We start from the raw sequence: 20,213 nt of genomic DNA on the forward strand, positions 1-20,213 counted from the left end.
AGGGGGGGGGGGGGGTGAAACACTCAGTTTCAGTCAATCTCATGTCAATCTTGATTACCTATAGAGTAGTATTGCATCCTTCATATCTCTGAAAAGTCTTTAGTTTTATTATATTTCTAAAAGAAATATGGGCGGTACCGAGTCTTTCCGGAAAAAAACGAGCGCCTGGAGGCGTATCGTGTGGGCGGAGCTAAAGAATGACAAGCGCGCAAAGCGGTGACGTCCTCAAGCGTGGAGAAACTCATGGCTATCGAGCTCAGCTAATACAGATATGATCCAAAATCATTCTGAGGCTGAAATAAATTGAACAGGAGAAACAGCAACAGCAGGACGTCCGTCTCTGTGGTATGTACTGTATTTAGTGGCCTGTCAGCATTTGTGTGTCTTTACTCGCCGTTTATGAGGACATGATTCGGTTTATGGACTATTGTATGCGACTAAACCTTAGCAGTAGCAAGCAAAACGGTTTTGCACGTCAGACTAGTGTAACGTTATACATAGAACAACAATGGAGTAACCGTTAGCGCATTTGAATGACGAAGCACGCGATCGTGTCGTTTACTGATGTTTACTCACGCGATGATAACCAACAGCACAGACATTTGAAGCAGTTTTACTCACCGGCTGCTTTCAAAGCAGGACCAAACCTTTATCGCTGGGACCGCTCGGTCAAAAACACACTTCTTTGGTATGATTTGGTGAAGTCCTGTGACAGCAGTGACCGTGGAGATCCACTTTGGGACGCGACTGAAGCGATGTTGTGAAGCTTCCCGTCATTTCTGCGTTCAAACCTGGTCAAATGCAACGTTGCCTTCCCGGAATGCTGTGCTGAAGCATTGAAGTCACCCATAGGAATAAAGTGGAGCGCGGCGCCTGGATCAACTGGATCTTCACCTGAGAGAGTGTTTACGGGCGCGCATTTCCTCTCTCGCTCTAGTCACGCGCGCGCACACCGTACCGGGAGAAGAGCCCGTACGGCCCATACAAGGACCTTCCGATCTATTAACGTCAAGCCGAGCCATACTCGAAAAAAACTCTCCGAAACTTGTGAGAAACCGGAAGGACTATTTTTGACACAGAAATACTCCATCAAACGTCCAACATTAGTTTTTGAAACTTTGTCTATGTTTAGGATGGGAATCCAAGTCTTTAACAGTGTAAAAAGCTCAGTATGCATGAAACAGCATTTCACCCCCCCTTTAAGTCCTTTGTGTTGTACAGCACTGGAATTTGCTTCACCAGGTTTGGCTGGAGACCAATTTTATAACTACAGGGCAAGCAGAGACAATATGGCCTGTGATGTCCATGATTAATGAGAATGGAAGGAACAAGCAAGATTTAGTTTCTTATCTTGCTCTCAGACTAATGCAGATCTCTTTTGAGAATCTCTATAAGAGACGTGTTATTTAGTCTTTTGTTCCCGTCATTGTAATCTGCAATTTTGAGCTTAAATTAACTTTGCTTCTCCCTTGCTTTCTGGTCGTTCCCCACTATAATAAGTTCACCAATCAGGCGACAGCCAGTTCCCTGCAAAAACATTCTCAATTCTTATCAATACTTTGAGTAAAATTCTTTCTGGAGATGAAATAGTAAGGCCGAAATGAACTTATATTTATACATTTTGCTGATTAGAATCTTGTTACAGGCAGCGTTTCAGCAAGTACCACAAGACCTTGAAGTGCTTCCTGATGTAGACTAGACTAAGATAGGCACAGGATGTCAAACCACTTAATTTGTATAAAAAGTAATGTTCAGCTTCATGCTTCATCCTTGACATTTTTCACTGGCAGTTTTTACATGCTTACAGTCCTTAAAGACAAAAGCCTCCAAACACGCATTGTGTGTAGATACTGGGAAGATGCTGGGAAAATGTGTAGGCAGGGTCCAAATATAACTTTTGCACACCTGCCATTAGTGAGTAAATTGATCTTAATGTAAATGCATTCTGCATTATTTACAAAATAAATAAATAACTCTAGATAGAAGTTGCATTAGTTTCAACAGACGTGTTCTTTAGCAGTTAGTATCAGGCTTTGTCCACACTAATATGTTCCTTTGTTTGAAAACATATTTTTCTCTGTTTTGGCCTTTTGTCCACACTGAGACAGTGTTTAACTAAATTATGCTTTTTGAAAATGCTTTCCAGAGTGGATACATTTGAAAGCGCTGTTTTTGCGTTGTAGTGTGGACTGTGAAAACGATGATGCTGATTTTATGTCATGTGACACACATGCTCCATTTACACTGCATGGTTCAAGTGACCCAATTCCGATTTTCCCCTCTCATTTGGCACAGATCGGATATGATGTGAACGTGTAAGCAGGAAAAAAACACATGAATTCCGACATCCTCAGATCAGATTCAGGCCTCACTCATATGTTGTAATAAATCAGATATGATTTGGAAATGTGCATTTGCCTCTGCCATGTAAGTGGTCAAATCGGTCGTACGTCATTGAAAAAGGGGCGGATGCGAATGATGTCAAGTGTACATAAACTCCGATCAAGGGCTCTCTTCTTTTTTTTCTCCTCCTTAAGAGAGCAATGTTTTGCTGACCTTTAAAGGTCCCATTCTTCGCGATTCCATCTTTCAAACTTTAGTTAGTGTGTAATGTTGCTGTTAGAGCATAAATAATACCTGTAAAATTATAAAGCTCAAAGTTCAATGCCAAGCAAGATATTTTATTTAACAGAAGTTCCCTTTCAAAGCCTACAGCGAACGGCCGGTTTGGACTACACCCCTGCACTTTCTGCTTTAATGACGCAACTAAACCGTTTGTTGACGAACCCTCCGCCCACAAGAACACGCAAATTCGGGGGCGTTGTCCTTTTGCTCTCGCAGGTCGAGAATAGGAAGCGTTGTTTTTGTAGAGTGTGTTTGTCGCCATGCCATTGAAACGCTGTTATTTTCATCCCGGAGTCAAATCACCTTTGTTTGGCCTTCCCACGGACGCTGTACGAGATCAATGGCTACAGTTTATGGTTAACTCGGCGGAAAATTATAATCACAATTTAAAACTATGTGCAGCACATTTTGCTGAGGACTGCTTCCTCAATCTCAATCAGTTTAATGCCGGATTCACAGAAAGATTATTCTTAAAAGATGACGCAGTTCCCTCTTTGTTGTTTATGGACCACAACCGGTAAGTGTATTTTATTATTTAAGTCGGTCCGTTTAACAGTTTATGTAACTCATGACACAAAGTGCAACGTTGTTTAGCTTTGTTAACTAACGTTAGATGGTAATTGAAACTAATCCGAAAAACTTAGCATATAAAGGTGTAGTAATTCATTCAGACACCATCGATTGTTGGTGTTTGTAATGATCAGTTTAAACTACTGAATAGACAGCTTACCATTCTGAAACATCCAGCAAAAGTCTTTCCTGAGCAGGTTGTAATCGATCCTCTTCGATATTCTCCGGGTCTGATTCCGGCTCAAATTGATAAGGCAATATAGACATTTTTGCAATAACATTGACCGCGCGTATCTCCCTCCCTACCCCGTTATGATAAGAGGCGGGACCTTTCCGGGCAATGTGCTAAGCTGCTGTCCAATCACAGCGCGGGAAGCACTGGCCTAATCAGAACTCGTTACATATTTTTGAAGGAGGGACTTCATAGAACAAGGAAATCATCAGGCCGTTTTTAGGACAGAGGAAACAGCGGTATACAGATAAGTCAATTGTGTGAAAAATACTGTTTTTTTACACACGAAACATGATCTCATGTTATATTGCACACTGTAAACATAATCAAAGCTTCGAAAACACGCGAAGAATGGGACCTTTAAGGATAGAGTGGACAGCAAAACATTGAGTATTAATTTCGTCTCTATCCATTGCATATCATGTCGTTTTACTTCCTTTTCCGGGTCAGAATGTCTTGGTGTATAGTGTAAATGCAAATATCGGACACAGGTCGTTTTTAAAAGATCATGTAAGCGGGTCATCAAAAAAAATTGGATGTAGTCACTAAATTGGATGGAACTGTGCATCAAGACCTGCAGTGTAAATGAGGCCATTTTGTACTAATAGATATTCATGTTTGTTCTGCTTTTGTGCCTGTTATGTGCTATTCACTTTCAAACAGTTATTGCCGATTTGATTAATTAAACCGATTTGGCTTGGTGTGATTTATGAAATAATGAAATGAAAAAATTGCAATCATTTTTCTTTCTGGGCAGCTTGTCAGTGAAGCACGGCTCTGTGATCTGTAGTAAATGCTTCTCCATCTGAAAGCACTGCAACAAATTATAACTACAGTTGAGTATCCTTCTGAGAGATGATGTGGTTTCTTAAACCGAATAAGGCACACAACATATTTCATAGTATTCTATACTGTGATACAAGTTATGTAAATTGGCATTGAGGCATAAATATACTTATTATGCATGAAAATATCCAAAGGACTTGAAGAACTCCGATAAAACATATATTGTCGTAATCGTGTGTTTATTAATCAATCAAGCACTTCAATCCTCTGTTTTTTTCAGCTACAGATAGTATGATGCCCATCGGGATTTCTGGAACGAAATCCTGCGTTATCGTACTTCTGCAGGGCACATTCAGAGTTTCTGTGAGATGGCGCCCTCTGTTTTTTCTAAGATGGAGCAGCATTTACAGATCACAGAGCTGTGCTTCACTGACAAGCTGCACATAAAATAAACGTCTTTGCCAAATTGCCCAGTCATGCCCAGTCATCAACCCAGGCTCATTGGAAATACGTGACTCTGCCTACATTTTTGCAACACCTGAAATATGTACCTCCAGGTACATTTACCTGCACTTTTTGGGTGAAACGTCCACCGGAGGCGCTAAGTGGTAATATTTTGTCTCCATTCCCAGACTGATCTCATGAAATGGCATATGTATGACACGCCAATTCGTATGCCATTTTGGCGTGCTATCAAGACGCATAATCGCTTTTTAGTGTGTTCATCAACGCCGTTTCATTCTATCCCCCTACACTGCCCCTAACCCTAAACCTACCCATCACACACACACGCACACACACAGCCCCTAAACCTACCCATCACACACACACAGCCCCTAAACCTACCCATCACACACACACGCACACACAGCCCCTAAACCTACCCATCACACACACGCACACACAGCCCCTAAACCTACCCATCACACACACGCACACACAGCCCCTTAACCTACCCATCACACACACGCACACACAGCCCCTAAACCTACCCATCACACACACGCACACACAGCCCCTAAACCTACCCATCACACACACGCACACACAGCCCCTAAACCTACCCATCACACACACGCACACACAGCCCCTAAACCTACCCATCACACACACGCACACACAGCCCCTAAACCTACCCATCACACACACGCACACACAGCCCCTAAACCTACCCATCACACACACGCACACACAGCCCCTAAACCTACCCATCACACACACGCACACACAGCCCCTAAACCTACCCATCACACACACGCACACACAGCCCCTAAACCTACCCATCACACACACGCAGACGCACACACAGCCCCTAAACCTACCCATCACACACACGCAGACGCACACACAGCCCCTAAACCTACCCATCACACACACGCAGACGCACACACAGCCCCTAAACCTACCCATCACACACACGCAGACGCACACACAGCCCCTAAACCTACCCATCACACACATGTACACACAGCCCCTAAACCTACCCATCACACACACGCACACACACAGCCCCTAAACCTACCCATCACACACACGCACGCACACACAGCCCCTAAACCTACCCATCACACACACGCAGACGCACACACAGCCCCTAAACCTACCCATCACACACATGCACACACAGCCCCTAAACCTACCCATCACACACACGCACACACACAGCCCCTAAACCTACCCATCACACACACGCACGCACACACAGCCCCTAAACCTACCCATCACACACACGCAGACGCACACACAGCCCCTAAACCTACCCATCACACACACGCACACACAGCCCCTAAACCTACCCATCACACACACGCACACACAGCCCCTAAACCTACCCATCACACACACGCACACACAGCCCCTAAACCTACCCATCACACACACGCAGACGCACACACAGCCCCTAAACCTACCCATCACACACACGCACACACAGCCCCTAAACCTACCCATCACACACACGCACACACAGCCCCTAAACCTACCCATCACACACACGCAGACGCACACACAGCCCCTAAACCTACCCATCACAAGAAACATTCTGCATTTTTACATTTTCAAAAAAAAAACTATTTAGTATGTTTATAAATCCATTTACCTTGTGGACACACACAGATCATTATTTCAACTACTAAAACATTAAGATCAACTCTGTTCTTCACATGAAGATATCGTATGACTTCAGAAGACTTGGAATGCAACATGAGTTAATACTTTTATACTGTTTTTTGGTCAGTTTTTGCAATAAATACATGTGACTGTACATTTATTTGCCTGTTACGTGTTTTATATTGTTGAGCGTTGGTAAGTTTAGGGTAGGAGTGGAGTTAGTTGCTCCAAAATATAAAATTAGGCTATAAATATTAATTCTGGGAGATCAGGTTGGCGGAGCGCCTCCGGTGGACGGTTTACCCAAAAAGTGCAGGTAAACTTACCTGGAGGTACATATTTCGGATGTTGCAAAAATGTAGACAGAGTCACGTATTTCCAATGAGCCCGGGTTGGTTTTTTCCATCCCCTCCTCCTTAGAGCCAATGGTCACATGGGTTGCCAGTTTGAGAACAGGGACGAGCACAATTGACAATGGAAGGCAAGGAGACTTACAGTGTATAAGCCATGGAAGCCATTGCTGCAATATGCTGTTTTCTGTCAACTGGCAACCCAGAGTGTTAAATTACTATTGGGTAAAAAGATCTAAAACAAGATCAAATATCAAAACATTTTGACACAGAACACATTTCAAAGTAGAATAACTGGCTGTAGCATTGCTTTTCAGAGAAACATGTATGTGAACTTGGCATGTTTCCTAAATCTCTGCAAAAATATGGTATATTTGTGCTTTAGTACAGTCAAAAAATGACATACAGCTCTTGTCGACTAGTGCTTAACATTAGAAATCTTTAGTTAGGGGCAGCCATAATATTATGTTCAGGTTTTGCTCACTACACCTGCTGTTCACTTCTTTGATGACTGCGTGCTCTCTAGGGTTCAGCAGTGATGTGTGTTTGTAATCATACATGCTGCATGATTATTGGTATAATTATTTAAAAACCCTGCAGATACATGAAACCTGGAGCCTGTTCAACAAGCACTTCCAACTTGATGATGGAGAACAACATAAAACATTTGAGGCCGTACGCTTCCATTAAAGGACAGGCATTCTGTGAGCCACGAGTCACGAGTTCTGTTCTCACTCCATCATCGGAAATGTATTCCCGTGAACCCGGGAGCTTCCCAGATTTGCTGGGAGTGTTTGGACGGTATATTATAGTGTATGAGGCCCTGTCTGTCCCCCAGGGAGGGGTTATGTTTCACTTGGAAGAGCCAGTTTGGCTGTGTCCTACAGGCCAAGTTGTTAGATTTGAACTGGGATGGATCCAAAATAACAGAATTTAAACATTAGTGTTGCTGCATTCATGAACATTGATCAGATATTCTCCTCTCTAGATGTTTTCAGTTTCAGTTCTAAAAGAATATTCTAATAGAATATTCATTAAATTCAGTCTGATTTCTCCCACTTGCTTTCTTGTTCTTGCATCTTTGTAAATACCACGCACACACACCGCCACATGCTTTCAGCATATGTTCCTTGGGAATATCAGTTGTGTGTTTCCAGTCTCGGCCGTCAGTGTGTGCAGCGGTTTGAAACACGAGAAGGCATAGCACCGCATGATGGCCGGGAATATGGAGATGTTATGATCCGGAACTGTGAACTAAAAGTTGAATTTCTTCCTGTCATCTTTTAAAATCCTTGTCACCTGTGAACACCCTTCAGAGTCTCACTCTTTGAAAGTATTTATCTTTAATTCATCAGAGTTTTAATGATTCATTTGTGGTTTTATTCATGATTGGATTTATCTGTAATTTCTTTGTCCTCCTTTCCACTTATGTCTTTAACGTTATCCTCATCACTCCTGCCTTCTGTTTCCTTTCTTTTAACTGGGGCACACACAGACAGACCTTCGTCTTTGTGCCACATCTATTGTTGCTCAGTCTTGTATAACTGCTTACAATGCAGACTTGCATGCCTGTCAGGTTTGACATAGACATATTTTGTATGACTTATTTCAATGTCGAATCCCTGAATCGTCAGCAATCGTTGACAATTCTGAATCATTTTATTTACTTTCTTTCTTTCTTTTATTGATTATTTCCATTCCTTACTTTTTCCTTATTTTATTTGTTTGCCTTTTTTAATTTGTACCACACTAAATTGCTCCCTTTCATTAAAATAATTGGCATGTTTTAACAGCATCACCTGATCTGTAGGTTAAAGTTGAGATTACATCAACATCAACATTACAACAAAAAGGTTTCATGTTCCTTTTTCTATGAAGAATAGTGTGACCTACTCAGGAACTTTAGAAAGATCTAGAAGCCCTCGACTCCAACTTTCACCTGTCTGTCACATTTGTGAGGAAGTGAGTCACGCATGGAGACAAGTCTGACTTTTGATATTGCTTTCTTTAGGGCCTGAAGAAAGGAGATTTGTCTCTTCACCTAGTCCAGATGAGCTTTGAGGCTGCTGGAGAGTTGATATTTAACTGGACTAATATTACACTATTGAGATAAAAATACAGCATTTCTTGTTCAAATACAGGAAGTGTGTAATTTTTCTAGTTAGTTTTTCTGTTATTAACTCTTTCCCTGCCAGCATTTACTAAAAAGTTGGCAGCCAGCATTTTTTATCAAATACTATATTGGCAAAAGTTTTGGGATGTCTGCCTTTACATGCACATGAACTTTAATGACATCCCATTCTTAATATGTAGGGCATTAAAAACGCATTTGTGAGGTTAGGCACTGATGTTGGACGAGAAGGCCTGCCTTGCAGTCTCCGCTCTATTTCATCCCAAAGGTTTTATATCGGGTTAAGGTCAGGAGGTCAAGTTCCTCCACACCAAACTCGCTCATCCTACGTCTTTATGGACCTTGCTTTGTGCACTGGTTGCGCAGTCATGTTTGAACTTGAACTGTTCCCACAAAGTTGGGAGCATGAAATTGTCCAAAATGTCTTGGTATCCTGAAGCATTAAGAATTAATTTCACTGGAACTAAGAGGCCAAGCCCAAGCCCAACCCCTGAAAAACAATCCCACACCATAATCCCCCCTCCATCAAACTTTACATTTGGCACAATGCAGTCAGGCAAGTACTTTCTGCTGGCAACCGCCAAACCCAGACTCGTCCATCGGATTGCCAGGCAGAGAAGCGTGATTCGTGTCCATGGCTGCGAAGTAACATTTAATTGCTAACTTATTTTATATTTTGTAAACAAAGCTTTGTGCTTTACTCCTGTGTAAAACAGAATTCGCATACAAAAAAAAAGTGTTTTAGTTGTCCACCGCTGATGCTGCTCAGCCACTGCGGTGGTGCTCTACCACTGTCAAGTTTACTGGCACAGCCCTAGTCTACATGCCTAGGTCAACCAATCAGAGCAATGGAGTAAGTGACGAGCGACACATAGTTGTCAACAGAACTCAACTGCACGCACGCTGGAAGAAGTAGAAGAAGATGAGTGTTATCAATCTTTGATTATGATCTTCACGATCATAATTTTTGAGAGAAATAGTAAAGATAAATGCATATATGAGAAAGTTCTCCGTTTAGGATTAGAACAAATTCAACACAAGCGCACTTTGGTGATGTGGAGGATTACGTTGCGTTATTTGTCATCATATAAAGCTAAGATGATTGACAATTTGATTGGTCTGAACAGCTGAACGGATAAAGTCCGGAGATGCTGTACTATTTCAGAATATCTCTAACCGCACCGTTACTGTATAAGTGTGCGTACACACCAAACCGATACATTAGAACTAGCTCTGATGAAAGCCAACTGTTATAGCTTTGCATTGTCTGTGTCAGGGAAGAAAATCTGTGCTTGAACACATCGAAAGGACTATAGCTGTCTGTCATGCATGCTCTGCGCCTGTGTTTAAAGGAGATAACTGTCTATTCAAGTGAAACTAAGACTGCAGGTATACAAACCATAAACAAATGAACATATATGCTTACTGTTTTGAATATTAGTCATGCTGTTCATGTTCTTTATTCCACTCCGCTCATGTTATTATGAAGATATTTGCGCAGTGGAATGCCCAGGTAGGAAGACTTAAATTAGTACTGACTCGTTTGCTAAACTGAACAGCCAATCAGAGTTCTCTCTCTTATTGAATGCCCAACGCCCATTCTACACGTTGAACTGGCCCCAAAAAAAACAAAAAAACAGACTGTCCAACTTGAGCCAATGGTGCGGAAACACACAGAAAAACAGGCCGATGTTGCCCGATGGCGTCTCTTATCTTCGTGAAAACATGGATTGCCAGAAAACCCATCACAGGTGGGAAAGCATTGTATCATAAATGACAAAAGGAAAATGAAAAAATCTTGTCCAGAGCAGGGAAAGAATTAATATTCTGTATACAAGTAAAAGCCAAATTCTGCTGAGAAAGGACAAAGATGGAGGTCTTCATCAGTGGATTGTAAAACACTGTAGGGTTTCTACCTGTGGTACTCAATTAGTTTTACTTAACCAGAATTTCATTTGGACATCAGATTATTTAAATGTCAAGTGGTGACCCAACTGAGAAAGGTCAAAAAATGTCTTTAAAATCAAACATTGAAATGCATTAATTGTACCCCAAACCATTAACATGACAGGCAGAATAAGAAAATTGGAATTTCTAAAGGTCTCCTGATAGCCGGTAATTCACCCATAAACCCATTGTGCTCAGCAAAAAAAAAAACATTTATCTTTTCATGGGATCTTTTATTCATTTGGTTCATGTTTTTTGGGTCTCAGAGAATGTCCATGTTAGCAGCTGTCTGACTAGCTTTACAACACACACACACACACACACACACACACACACACACACACACACACACACACACACACACACACACACACACACACACACACACACACACACACACACACACACACACACCTCTCCAAGGACCAGTTTGGTCCCAAATTCTCACATGCTATTTCTGTAACAGAACAGGGTCACATTATTAGAGATGATGTTCATTTTTTGCAGACGGCTCTGTTATCACTTTCATTTGCATTGCGTTTTCAGGAAAAGAGTCCCAGGGTCACTTGTGATCAGCGGCCCTGATCAAGAGGCTGTTATGTTGTCTGTTTACTTTAGTGCATTTTACATTCACTCAAACTCCTTGATCTCTTTGTGCGTGCTTTATTGTTCTTTATGTGAATAATAATTTGCCTTTGTTTGTCTAGAAAACCAGAAGTTGTGCTGAAGCTCTTTTTCTGTTTGCCCTTTTAACCTCCTGAGATAATATCCTGAAAGGAAACACGTACTTTAGACATGCACACATGCTTGGCTGATATTTTAGGTTTTTGTTTTGAGATTTGTTTGACTTCTTTTGTGCATCTCTCTGACTTTTCATAAGCAAATTAGGCATGCATTAGGTATGTCTTATACTGTATAAAGATTTCAATAAGCTGGATTGATCAAAATGTGGTATGTGTTAAATGTGTGCATTAATTAAGCAGAGCTCATATTCCTTTAGCAGTTTTATTACAGGTTTCTGGTGTTCACAGGTCACTTTGATTCAGTCCGTTAATGATTTATGTAAGCACATATCAGTTGTATGAGCTGAGTTATATAAGCCTAAGCGTGTTATTTTTGTGCCGCTAGCATCATTAAACAAAATTGCAAATGTAATGGCTGTCTTTAAACCTGTCTTTTATTGTTTGGTAGACAGTCTCACCCCAAACTCACGCCATTTGTCAAGGTGCTCAGTGTTTTGATGCCTCCAAGTTTTTAAACGTAAACTTTTTTTTTATTATTAGAAAGTGCATTTGCTATTTAGACACCGTCACGTGACACTGATAACTGCGTTGAGCTGAAACTAGCAAGAAAAAACTTGCCTGACATCGCATTGCACCGGGTGTATGATAAGGCTCAATGACGGGCCCAATGACTTCCATAGTTAGGAAGTTACCCATATTTTTCAAAAAAATTCTATCATTTTTAGGGTAAACTATTCCTTAAGTGAGCTGGATTGCCTTGGTATTTGGAGACTTTTGGCTTTTTTCTGTACAATTTTTGTAATTTAGGTTTATGTATAAACATTTTGAATGATATTTGTTGTTGTTTAAACAAATCTTGTAGATAGTCTTCACAATTTGGAGACAATATCTCAAGGTCTTTGCATTTACTACAGAAACTGCTTTTCTCAGAACTCTTTATTGTCAACAAAAGTGACATTGACGATAAACTGGAGCTTTTCTAAGACGATTCTTCTTAACATCCAGAGCACTTAAGTGAATCGATCTGAAGGCAGCATAAATAAGCTAAGCCCTGACTTCGCATGTGAAGAATCCATGATCTTTGTCTGTTTTTCCGTGTTTCTCTGAGCAGACAGAATTGTTTTCTTCCTTCCTCCAATTCTTTTTTTATTTTTGTCTCTTTCATTTCCTTCGCTTCTCACTCAAGGTTCTGTATTGAATGAAATTGAAAGCAATCGCCTGTGCAGGATGTGATTGTGTTTTTCTGATGGTTCATGAGAGAATTCTCACTGTTAGGACTGCAGAAATCAGTTGGCATGCTGGTAATTCTGCATATTTAGAAAAAGGAATAAGCATGACACACATTCTCTCTTTGTCTTTATGTATTTAAATAGTTTATTTGTGAGGCTGAGCCTTACATAATTCCACTGTGCTTTAATAAATGAAGAAACTGTTTATGTTTAGCCAAGGTCAACTATAGTAAGGTAAATTCTTCTCGTATGGGGGGATGAAGGGGAAATGACAAAGAGGAAGGTTTCGCTACATGCTTTTACAGTATTTACATCTGTTTTACATGTATTTTGATTCTTGGTGGGTTGTGGATTGCTCTCATCGGGTGTCAGTGTTGGTTGTCTATCATTAGATGCCGTTTCCAGATGTACTCAGCCTTTTTCCTGGTCCTCTGTACGGCTTTTTACACTGTTCTTAAGTCTGTACCTATTTAAACCCTTGGTTAAGGCCTGCTTTAACCCTGGCCAAAATTGTGCAGTTCAAACAATGCAGTGCTAGATTTTTACTGCAAGTTGTTAAGCAACCGTCAACCAATCATAAACTGCATCTGAGCTTCCTGCCATTAAATATTCATGCACTTTGTGCAGTTGCTTTATACTAGTGTCTTGCTATGTATTTATGGTATCACTTTACAAAAAGGTCCCATTAGTTAACTTTAGTTAAAGGCACAGTATGTAAGTTTCACTGCTAGAGGTCACTTATTCAATGCATATCTTGATGACACTATGATTTGAGTGTGGAATCATGGGAGTTTAGTCTTGACTCTTCACCTTCACAGCCGATGCAAATGAATCTGATGGACTCGGGCAGAAAGATTGCCGAGAGCCCTTGGGAGCGAATCCTAATGAGAGAGATCTGTGTGATGCTTCCATCTAGATATCATAATAATAAAACGATGACTAAATGACAGTTTATTACTTTAGCTCAGGCTAATGAAATAATTTAACAGAGACAACTTTTGATTTGAATAATATATTCGTAAATGTTGAAATTAGCATGAACTAAGATTAATAAATGCTTTACAACTTTTGTTGTTAGTTAACTCATGTTAACAAATGGTTTTATAAATTATTGTAAAGTGATAACGTATTTACACTTTCAGATTTATGTGTTTCACTCTCTGAAAATTGTTGAACTATAATGCTAATTAGAGACTTGAGTTGTTTTTGTAGTATGTTTCAGATTATTCGATTCAACCAAAACTGATTTATGTGATCGCATTTGCATAAATGGACAAGCTGGCAATAATCAGGTTGCAATTGCATGGTTCTGTATTTCTCCAGTCAATTAACCTAATAAATATGCCAATGTTAAAGTTGGCATGAAACTTTAACATCTTTTTTCCCTTATTCTGGTGTATATATCAGACTAAAACGTCTTCTTGATTGACAATATAAGGTCTTGGTTTTGTTAATCAGGAATTGATTGGATGGTTGGATCTTTGTCATGTGCTAATTGCATTCTCATGCGAGTGTCAGGGTGTTGGAGAGGAAGGATTATTGTCCAGACCTTGTGCCGCCGTACACGTCATCAGAGAAGAGATGATGTTTTAGGGGGGAGAGAAAATTATTATTATTAATTATAAGGGCACATGAACACACAAACACAACGATCAGATTTTAAACATATGCTGTATCAGTTCTAGTGGAATAAATTGAAATGTCCTTTATTAATGTTGTACAGTGAAATCTGTGTTATAGAATTACATCTGGAGATCCAGCTCATGGGTAAAACCGATGCTCAAGCACACTGACAGAAAAAGAGTGTGTATTTGAGTCTATATAAGCAGCCTGTAAAAATGCCCTGGAAGCCATTGATTATGTCATCTCGACATAACACGCATTTGTGTTTTTGACATGACAGCTGTGAGCCTTCAAGTACATGCATGCACACACTCATGTTTTGATAACAAGTGCTATTTTTCTAATATATGGAAAGTAGTAAAATAAGAGTAGTATTGTCCAAATATATACATGTATAAGTAAATCTCTTTCTGTTTCTCTTTCAGAATGGTCAGAGCACCACTGAGGATGGAGTCACTGCAGATGTTAAGGTAGGACCCAGCTGACCACATACAAATGCAGTTGATCTGGGCAGTTATAACCAGTGTTGGGAATAACACGCTACAAAGTAATGTGTTACTGTAATTTCACTACTTTTAGCAGTAACGTGCATGTAACTAAATATTTTTTTAAATCAAGTAACGCAATTATAATTAGTGACATTTAAATTAGTTTGTTACTTGCGTTACTCTCCTTTGTGAAAAATGAACGCTTGCAGACAAGAAGCCCAAATCTAGGCCCTAGCCCGGCCCGTGTTTTTACATGTTACACATTGTTGCAGCCATTAAAATAGTGTAGTTTTATGTCAAAGTAGTTATAATTTGTTTTGTTTCTTTATTAGGTTAATTTGGCATTTTTTTGTTTGTTATATTAAAGTTTTAATTTTTTTAAAGTGATGACTAAACAGTGATTTAACCCAACGCTTTAGCCTCTCAAATCAAAACGTGACTTGTCATGCCTATAATAAAAAAATAGTACTAAAAACACTTCAAGCATAACAAATTTTGTTTAAACGTTTAGCCTATTATCACCACAGTAACCAAAAAACCAAACACATGCAGGCTGTCTTAGCTTACACCTCTCCGCAAAATGATTATAAATCTGATCTTCAATTCCCGGAGTAAAACTACAATTTGTCAGGAGTAAAATTTATATATGTGGTTTAAACAACCAGATACTTTTCACAATCGGATAAATATCTGGTCAGAGAAAACGAATGAAGTGAATGGGTATAAAAAGGCCATAACTCTCCCAGCTGCGCCTAAACACCGACCGCACTACTGCTTGATTTGAAGGCCTGTTGCCCTGTTGATGACAATAAATAGGTTTTAAAAAATATGTTTGTGTTTAAATGTTCAGTTCTATTCATATTTACATTTAAAAAGCAAACATAAAAGTAGCTTAAAAGTTACTTTCCCTAGTTACTAATTACTTTTGATATACAGTAATTGGTAAAGTAATTCAATTACTTTTAAAAGAAGTAACTAGTAACTGTAACTAATTACTAATTTTCAGTTACTTGCCCAACACTGGTTATAACACCTATTTTTTTCCTCAAACATATCTAGAAGAACTTTTATATTTATTCTCAAGCGATTCCAGGGTCTAAAACATGTAATTTTCAGATGCTACTCTTGTTTATCCAGCTTTTATTTCTAGGCTTAACAATAGATACTTTTTTCTTTCACACCAGTCAGTAATTCAGATTCTAGCAATATATTCACTTGCACTAGTACTTTCTTTAATCATAATATACTTTAGGTGTGACATAAAAATCATCACTTTTGGTGGAAACCTTGTATCTCAAAAACTGCAACTCATGATACAAGATGAAGTGATGAATTTGTAAATATGTGCTGCACACTTTCCTTTCAATAACAAAATAAACACAACAAAAATGAGGGTGCGATAACTGCAGTTAAGAAAGCATCTGATCATAGCGATATGTTTGCACCAGCTCTGCAATTCGGCACTCTAGTCAAGTCACATCATGTTTATTTATATAACACATTATACAATAGATAGTTTAAAAGCATGCAGCTTTGTATAATTAAACATTAAAAAACAGTGTCTCTTTCATTTAGAATTACAGCTTCAGGTTTTACTATATAGTGACTTTTCAATGTGTTCATGTTTTTACTCAGAAGAAATGAAAATGTCCATGTTAAAGAAGGCGGAGCCTTAGCGCATACCTACCTATTATGTCATTAGTCTTGTATGTTAGTGTTTCTTGAGTAAAGAAAACATTATACTCAAACAACTATTTTTTTTATATACCATTGCATTGCAAACAAACAGAGACACAGAAAATGTGTGCAGCACTTCATTAACAATTGAGGCAAGGTGGAGATGTAAGGTTTTACCGACAGTTTATGGATCCAATGGCATTATAAGCTTTAGCCACAAGCTTTTTTTAAAATACTTTTTATTGGTTAAATATTTATAAAATGTCATGTTTGAGATGATGGTGAGTGCCATATTTAAGAGACCTCAGATCCGCTTCTGTCTCACAGGAGTGTCTGGGGTATATTGGCAGCTTTCTGAATCAATCAATGGAACAAGTGCTAAAAGAATTCAGTCTGGAGTTCTGGCTCAGAGACTCAGAGCCCTCTTTGTGTGTCTGAAGGGGTTGAATTACTCATAGCCTATCAGTTCCAGGGTGCATCTTGACTTTTTTGCAGCCTGTCTATCTTACTGTATGAGGAAAGCCTCTCTCCCCTTCATGAATCCCTGTATTTGTTGCGTTTTTATGTGTAACATGAGCCTGATGTGATGGACAGAGAAGACAGCCTGTCTCCTCCTACAGTATGTGCTTTTCTCCTTCTTTCTGAACGTTGAGCTCTTCTCAGAACAGCAGTGAAGCTCAGTCAAGGTCTTGTAATGCTTTAAACCCTAGAGACTGCGGACGGATATATTTGGGCCTTTAATTTAGCCTGTCCAAAGACAAAATGACCTCACTTGAGCAAAAGGTTTACTAGTCTATGACCATGACAGACTTTATCTGTGAATGATAATTATAAGTATGCATAGCATCTAATTAGTCAAGAATGGCCAATCAACTACTGATTAATTATTGATAATGTGAATAATCAATCTGCATTTGCTTTAATGTAACCGCAATATTTTAGTGTTTGCATTTCCTGATGTTGCTTGACCGTAATTGTATAATTTGTTTGCTGCTAAATACTTAATAATGTGTCCTGACAGTTGCTTTTGAGTATCTATTTATTCATTCTCATTATTGTGATTGGGGATTGCCATTTGATTCTCGTGACTTTAATATACTACAAAATTAAAAAAGAAAAACTTGAATTAAAACAAAGAAAGTTTACTAAACATTACCGTCACTGTTAAGCTGAATACGATTTATTTTGTAAGTTATGCAATGTAAAGTTTAAGCAAGCAGAACTTTAAAGGTCCCGTTCTTCGCGTGTTTTCGAAGCTTTGATTATGTTTACAGTGTGCAATATAACATGAGTTCATGTTTCGCGTGTAAAAAAACACAGTATTTTTCACACAATTTACTTATCTGTACAGCGCTGTTTCCTCTGTCCTAAAAACGGCCTGATGATTTCCTTGTTCTATGAAGTTCCTCCTTCAGAAACACGGAAGGAGTTCTGATTGGGCCAGCGCTTCCCGTGTTGTGATTGGACAGCAGCTTAGCGCACTTTACCCGGAAAGGTCCCGCCTCTTACCATAACGGGGAGATGCAAGCGCTGAATGTGCGCTCTTCTCCACGTGGGAGAGCAACGAGACCACGCCCCCTATTTTGCGTGTTCTTGTGGGCGGAGGGTTAGTCAACAAACGGTTCCAGTGACGTCATTACATCCCTGCACTTCCTGCTGTAGTCCAAACCGGCCGTTCGCTGTAGGCTTTGAAAGGGAACTTCTGTTAAATAAAATATCTCGCTTGGCATTGAACTTTGAGCTTTATAATTTTACAGGTATTATTTATGCTCTAACAGCAACATTACACACTAACTAAAGTTTGAAAGATGGAATCGCGAAGAACGGGACCTTTAATAGCATTAGCATAGTATAGCACTTGTTGAACGAGTACAGCAATATATATATATATATCGGTTTTCAAACTAAGTTCATGCTTTACACTATATGGTAACTCCCCCCAAAAAAACAACTTAACAGAAACTCTTCTAACGTAGCGTTGCAAAACATTACACATTACTAAATCTCCCACTTAACATTAATCTTGCACAAAAACAAATATAAAACTTAATTTTAGCATTTATCTACTCTTTTTAGATGTCATGGCAAAGCGTGCTGTGAAATAGAAATCACAGCCCATTTTCAGTTAAATTGTCCAAATAAAATAAAATAATAAAATTTTGTAAGATACAAAACAATGAAATAGTTTTCTAAACTCAAAAAATTAAGTTCTAAGTCATGATAAAGGTTCATTTGATTGAACTAATTTGCTTAATTTGAGTTGGCTCTACTCACACCAATTAATTATTTTGAGCAAAATGGTTTACAGTGTGATGCCACAACTGCAAAAGGCAGATGAACAAAATATAAGTATATTTCTTATTTGCCATGAAACTGTTTTTTAAAAATATTTTAATTAAAATATACATACTTTGTTGTAGGAATGCACGATTATCGGCCAAAATATAGGTATTGGCCGATAGATGTATTTTTTAATATTATCATTATTGGCTTTATAAGAAAATTTGGCAGATATATTAAAGCCTGTAAATAACGAATTATTTCTTTCAGCTCAGAGACTTTAGATGGCCACTGTGTGTCATGATGATTTTTAATTGTTTTAAATATGTTCACTTCTAAAAGGAAAATATAGTTGCAACATGGGTAGCACAAGTCTGCCATATAGGCTGTAATCAGGTATTCAAATATTATATACAAATTTGAATTTAGATTTATCAGGCAGTATATCAGTTATCGGCTTTCAAATATAAAGAAGTATCAGCATCGATATTTTTGTTTCAGTGGATATTTTTGGGGGATCATTTTCACATTATAGTAATGTGAGAATGAGATTGTTGATGAAAATTTGGGGTTGTCGAGAAAATATTGTCATTAAATTCTCATTTCTTTAGATTTAGGGGTGAGATTTGACCTGGACATGTTTTCAATGCTCAAGCATATTACAGAACTAGCACAGCATATAGCGGCACATAGCAGATGCACTGATGACAGGGGAAGCCCGTGATTCATGAGGCCATTACTGCTGGCCGATCCACCAGCTCACGATCTGTCACCGGTGCCTTTGATACATGCTGATTGGCTGTTGTTGTGGGAACACTTAACATAAATCACGCAAGTTTTTATTTTATTTGATGTCAGCAAAGAGTCGTTGGTGTGGGTCATTTAACCGGTGGTGAACTTAGATGTGATCTATGGTTGTCATAAATACAGAGAAGTCAATCTGTTTGGAAGGACAGGGTCGGGAACACTCCAGCTATGGTTTGCAGCTAATCTGAAGCAAACAAGGCCACACGCACACAAAAGCAGACATATTATGACAGATTAAATGTGAATACTTCAAAAGCCCTTAAGCTAATATCACTTGTCACTGTTTGCTGATTTTGAATTGGGATGTGTGGATAAATGGATGGTTTTCTACCTTGTCTTTAGTCTCTCTATGCAGTTATTTTGAAGCATCCTTTTTCTCTTTAAAGAGGAACATCATGTCTAGGTCTAATAGAATGGTTGATGAGTGGGAATGAGTGTTGAACGGATGGTTTTAGGAGATCAGTCATAAAAAAAGAACAGAAACCGCTAATGAGGTGAAGTCTGTTGCCCTTTATTTCACTCACTGAATGTCCCCCCTAGTGCTTTGATATTATTTGGCTTTGTTAAAGCTGAAGTGTTGATATGTGTGTAGACTAATATTGAACAACAAAAACTG

The 20,213-nt window shown here is 39.1% G+C and overlaps 1 protein-coding gene across 2 annotated transcripts in view; it reads left to right on the top strand.

Moving 5' to 3' along the window:
• rps6ka1 (ribosomal protein S6 kinase a, polypeptide 1) overlaps positions 1–20,213 on the top strand; it is an 85,650-nt gene that overhangs the window by 3,384 nt on the left and 62,053 nt on the right. The window contains exon 2 of one of the 2 annotated variants that reach the window (XM_067455150.1): positions 14,771–14,815. In XM_067455150.1, the coding sequence (XP_067311251.1) occupies positions 14,771–14,815 (45 nt within the window). Of the gene's footprint in view, positions 1–14,770; positions 14,816–20,213 lie in introns of those variants that run through there. The other variant, XM_067455149.1, reaches the window with a different exon arrangement.

This window comes from Pseudorasbora parva, chromosome 10, assembly GCF_024679245.1.
Source record: "Pseudorasbora parva isolate DD20220531a chromosome 10, ASM2467924v1, whole genome shotgun sequence".
NCBI lineage: Eukaryota > Metazoa > Chordata > Actinopteri > Cypriniformes > Gobionidae > Pseudorasbora > Pseudorasbora parva.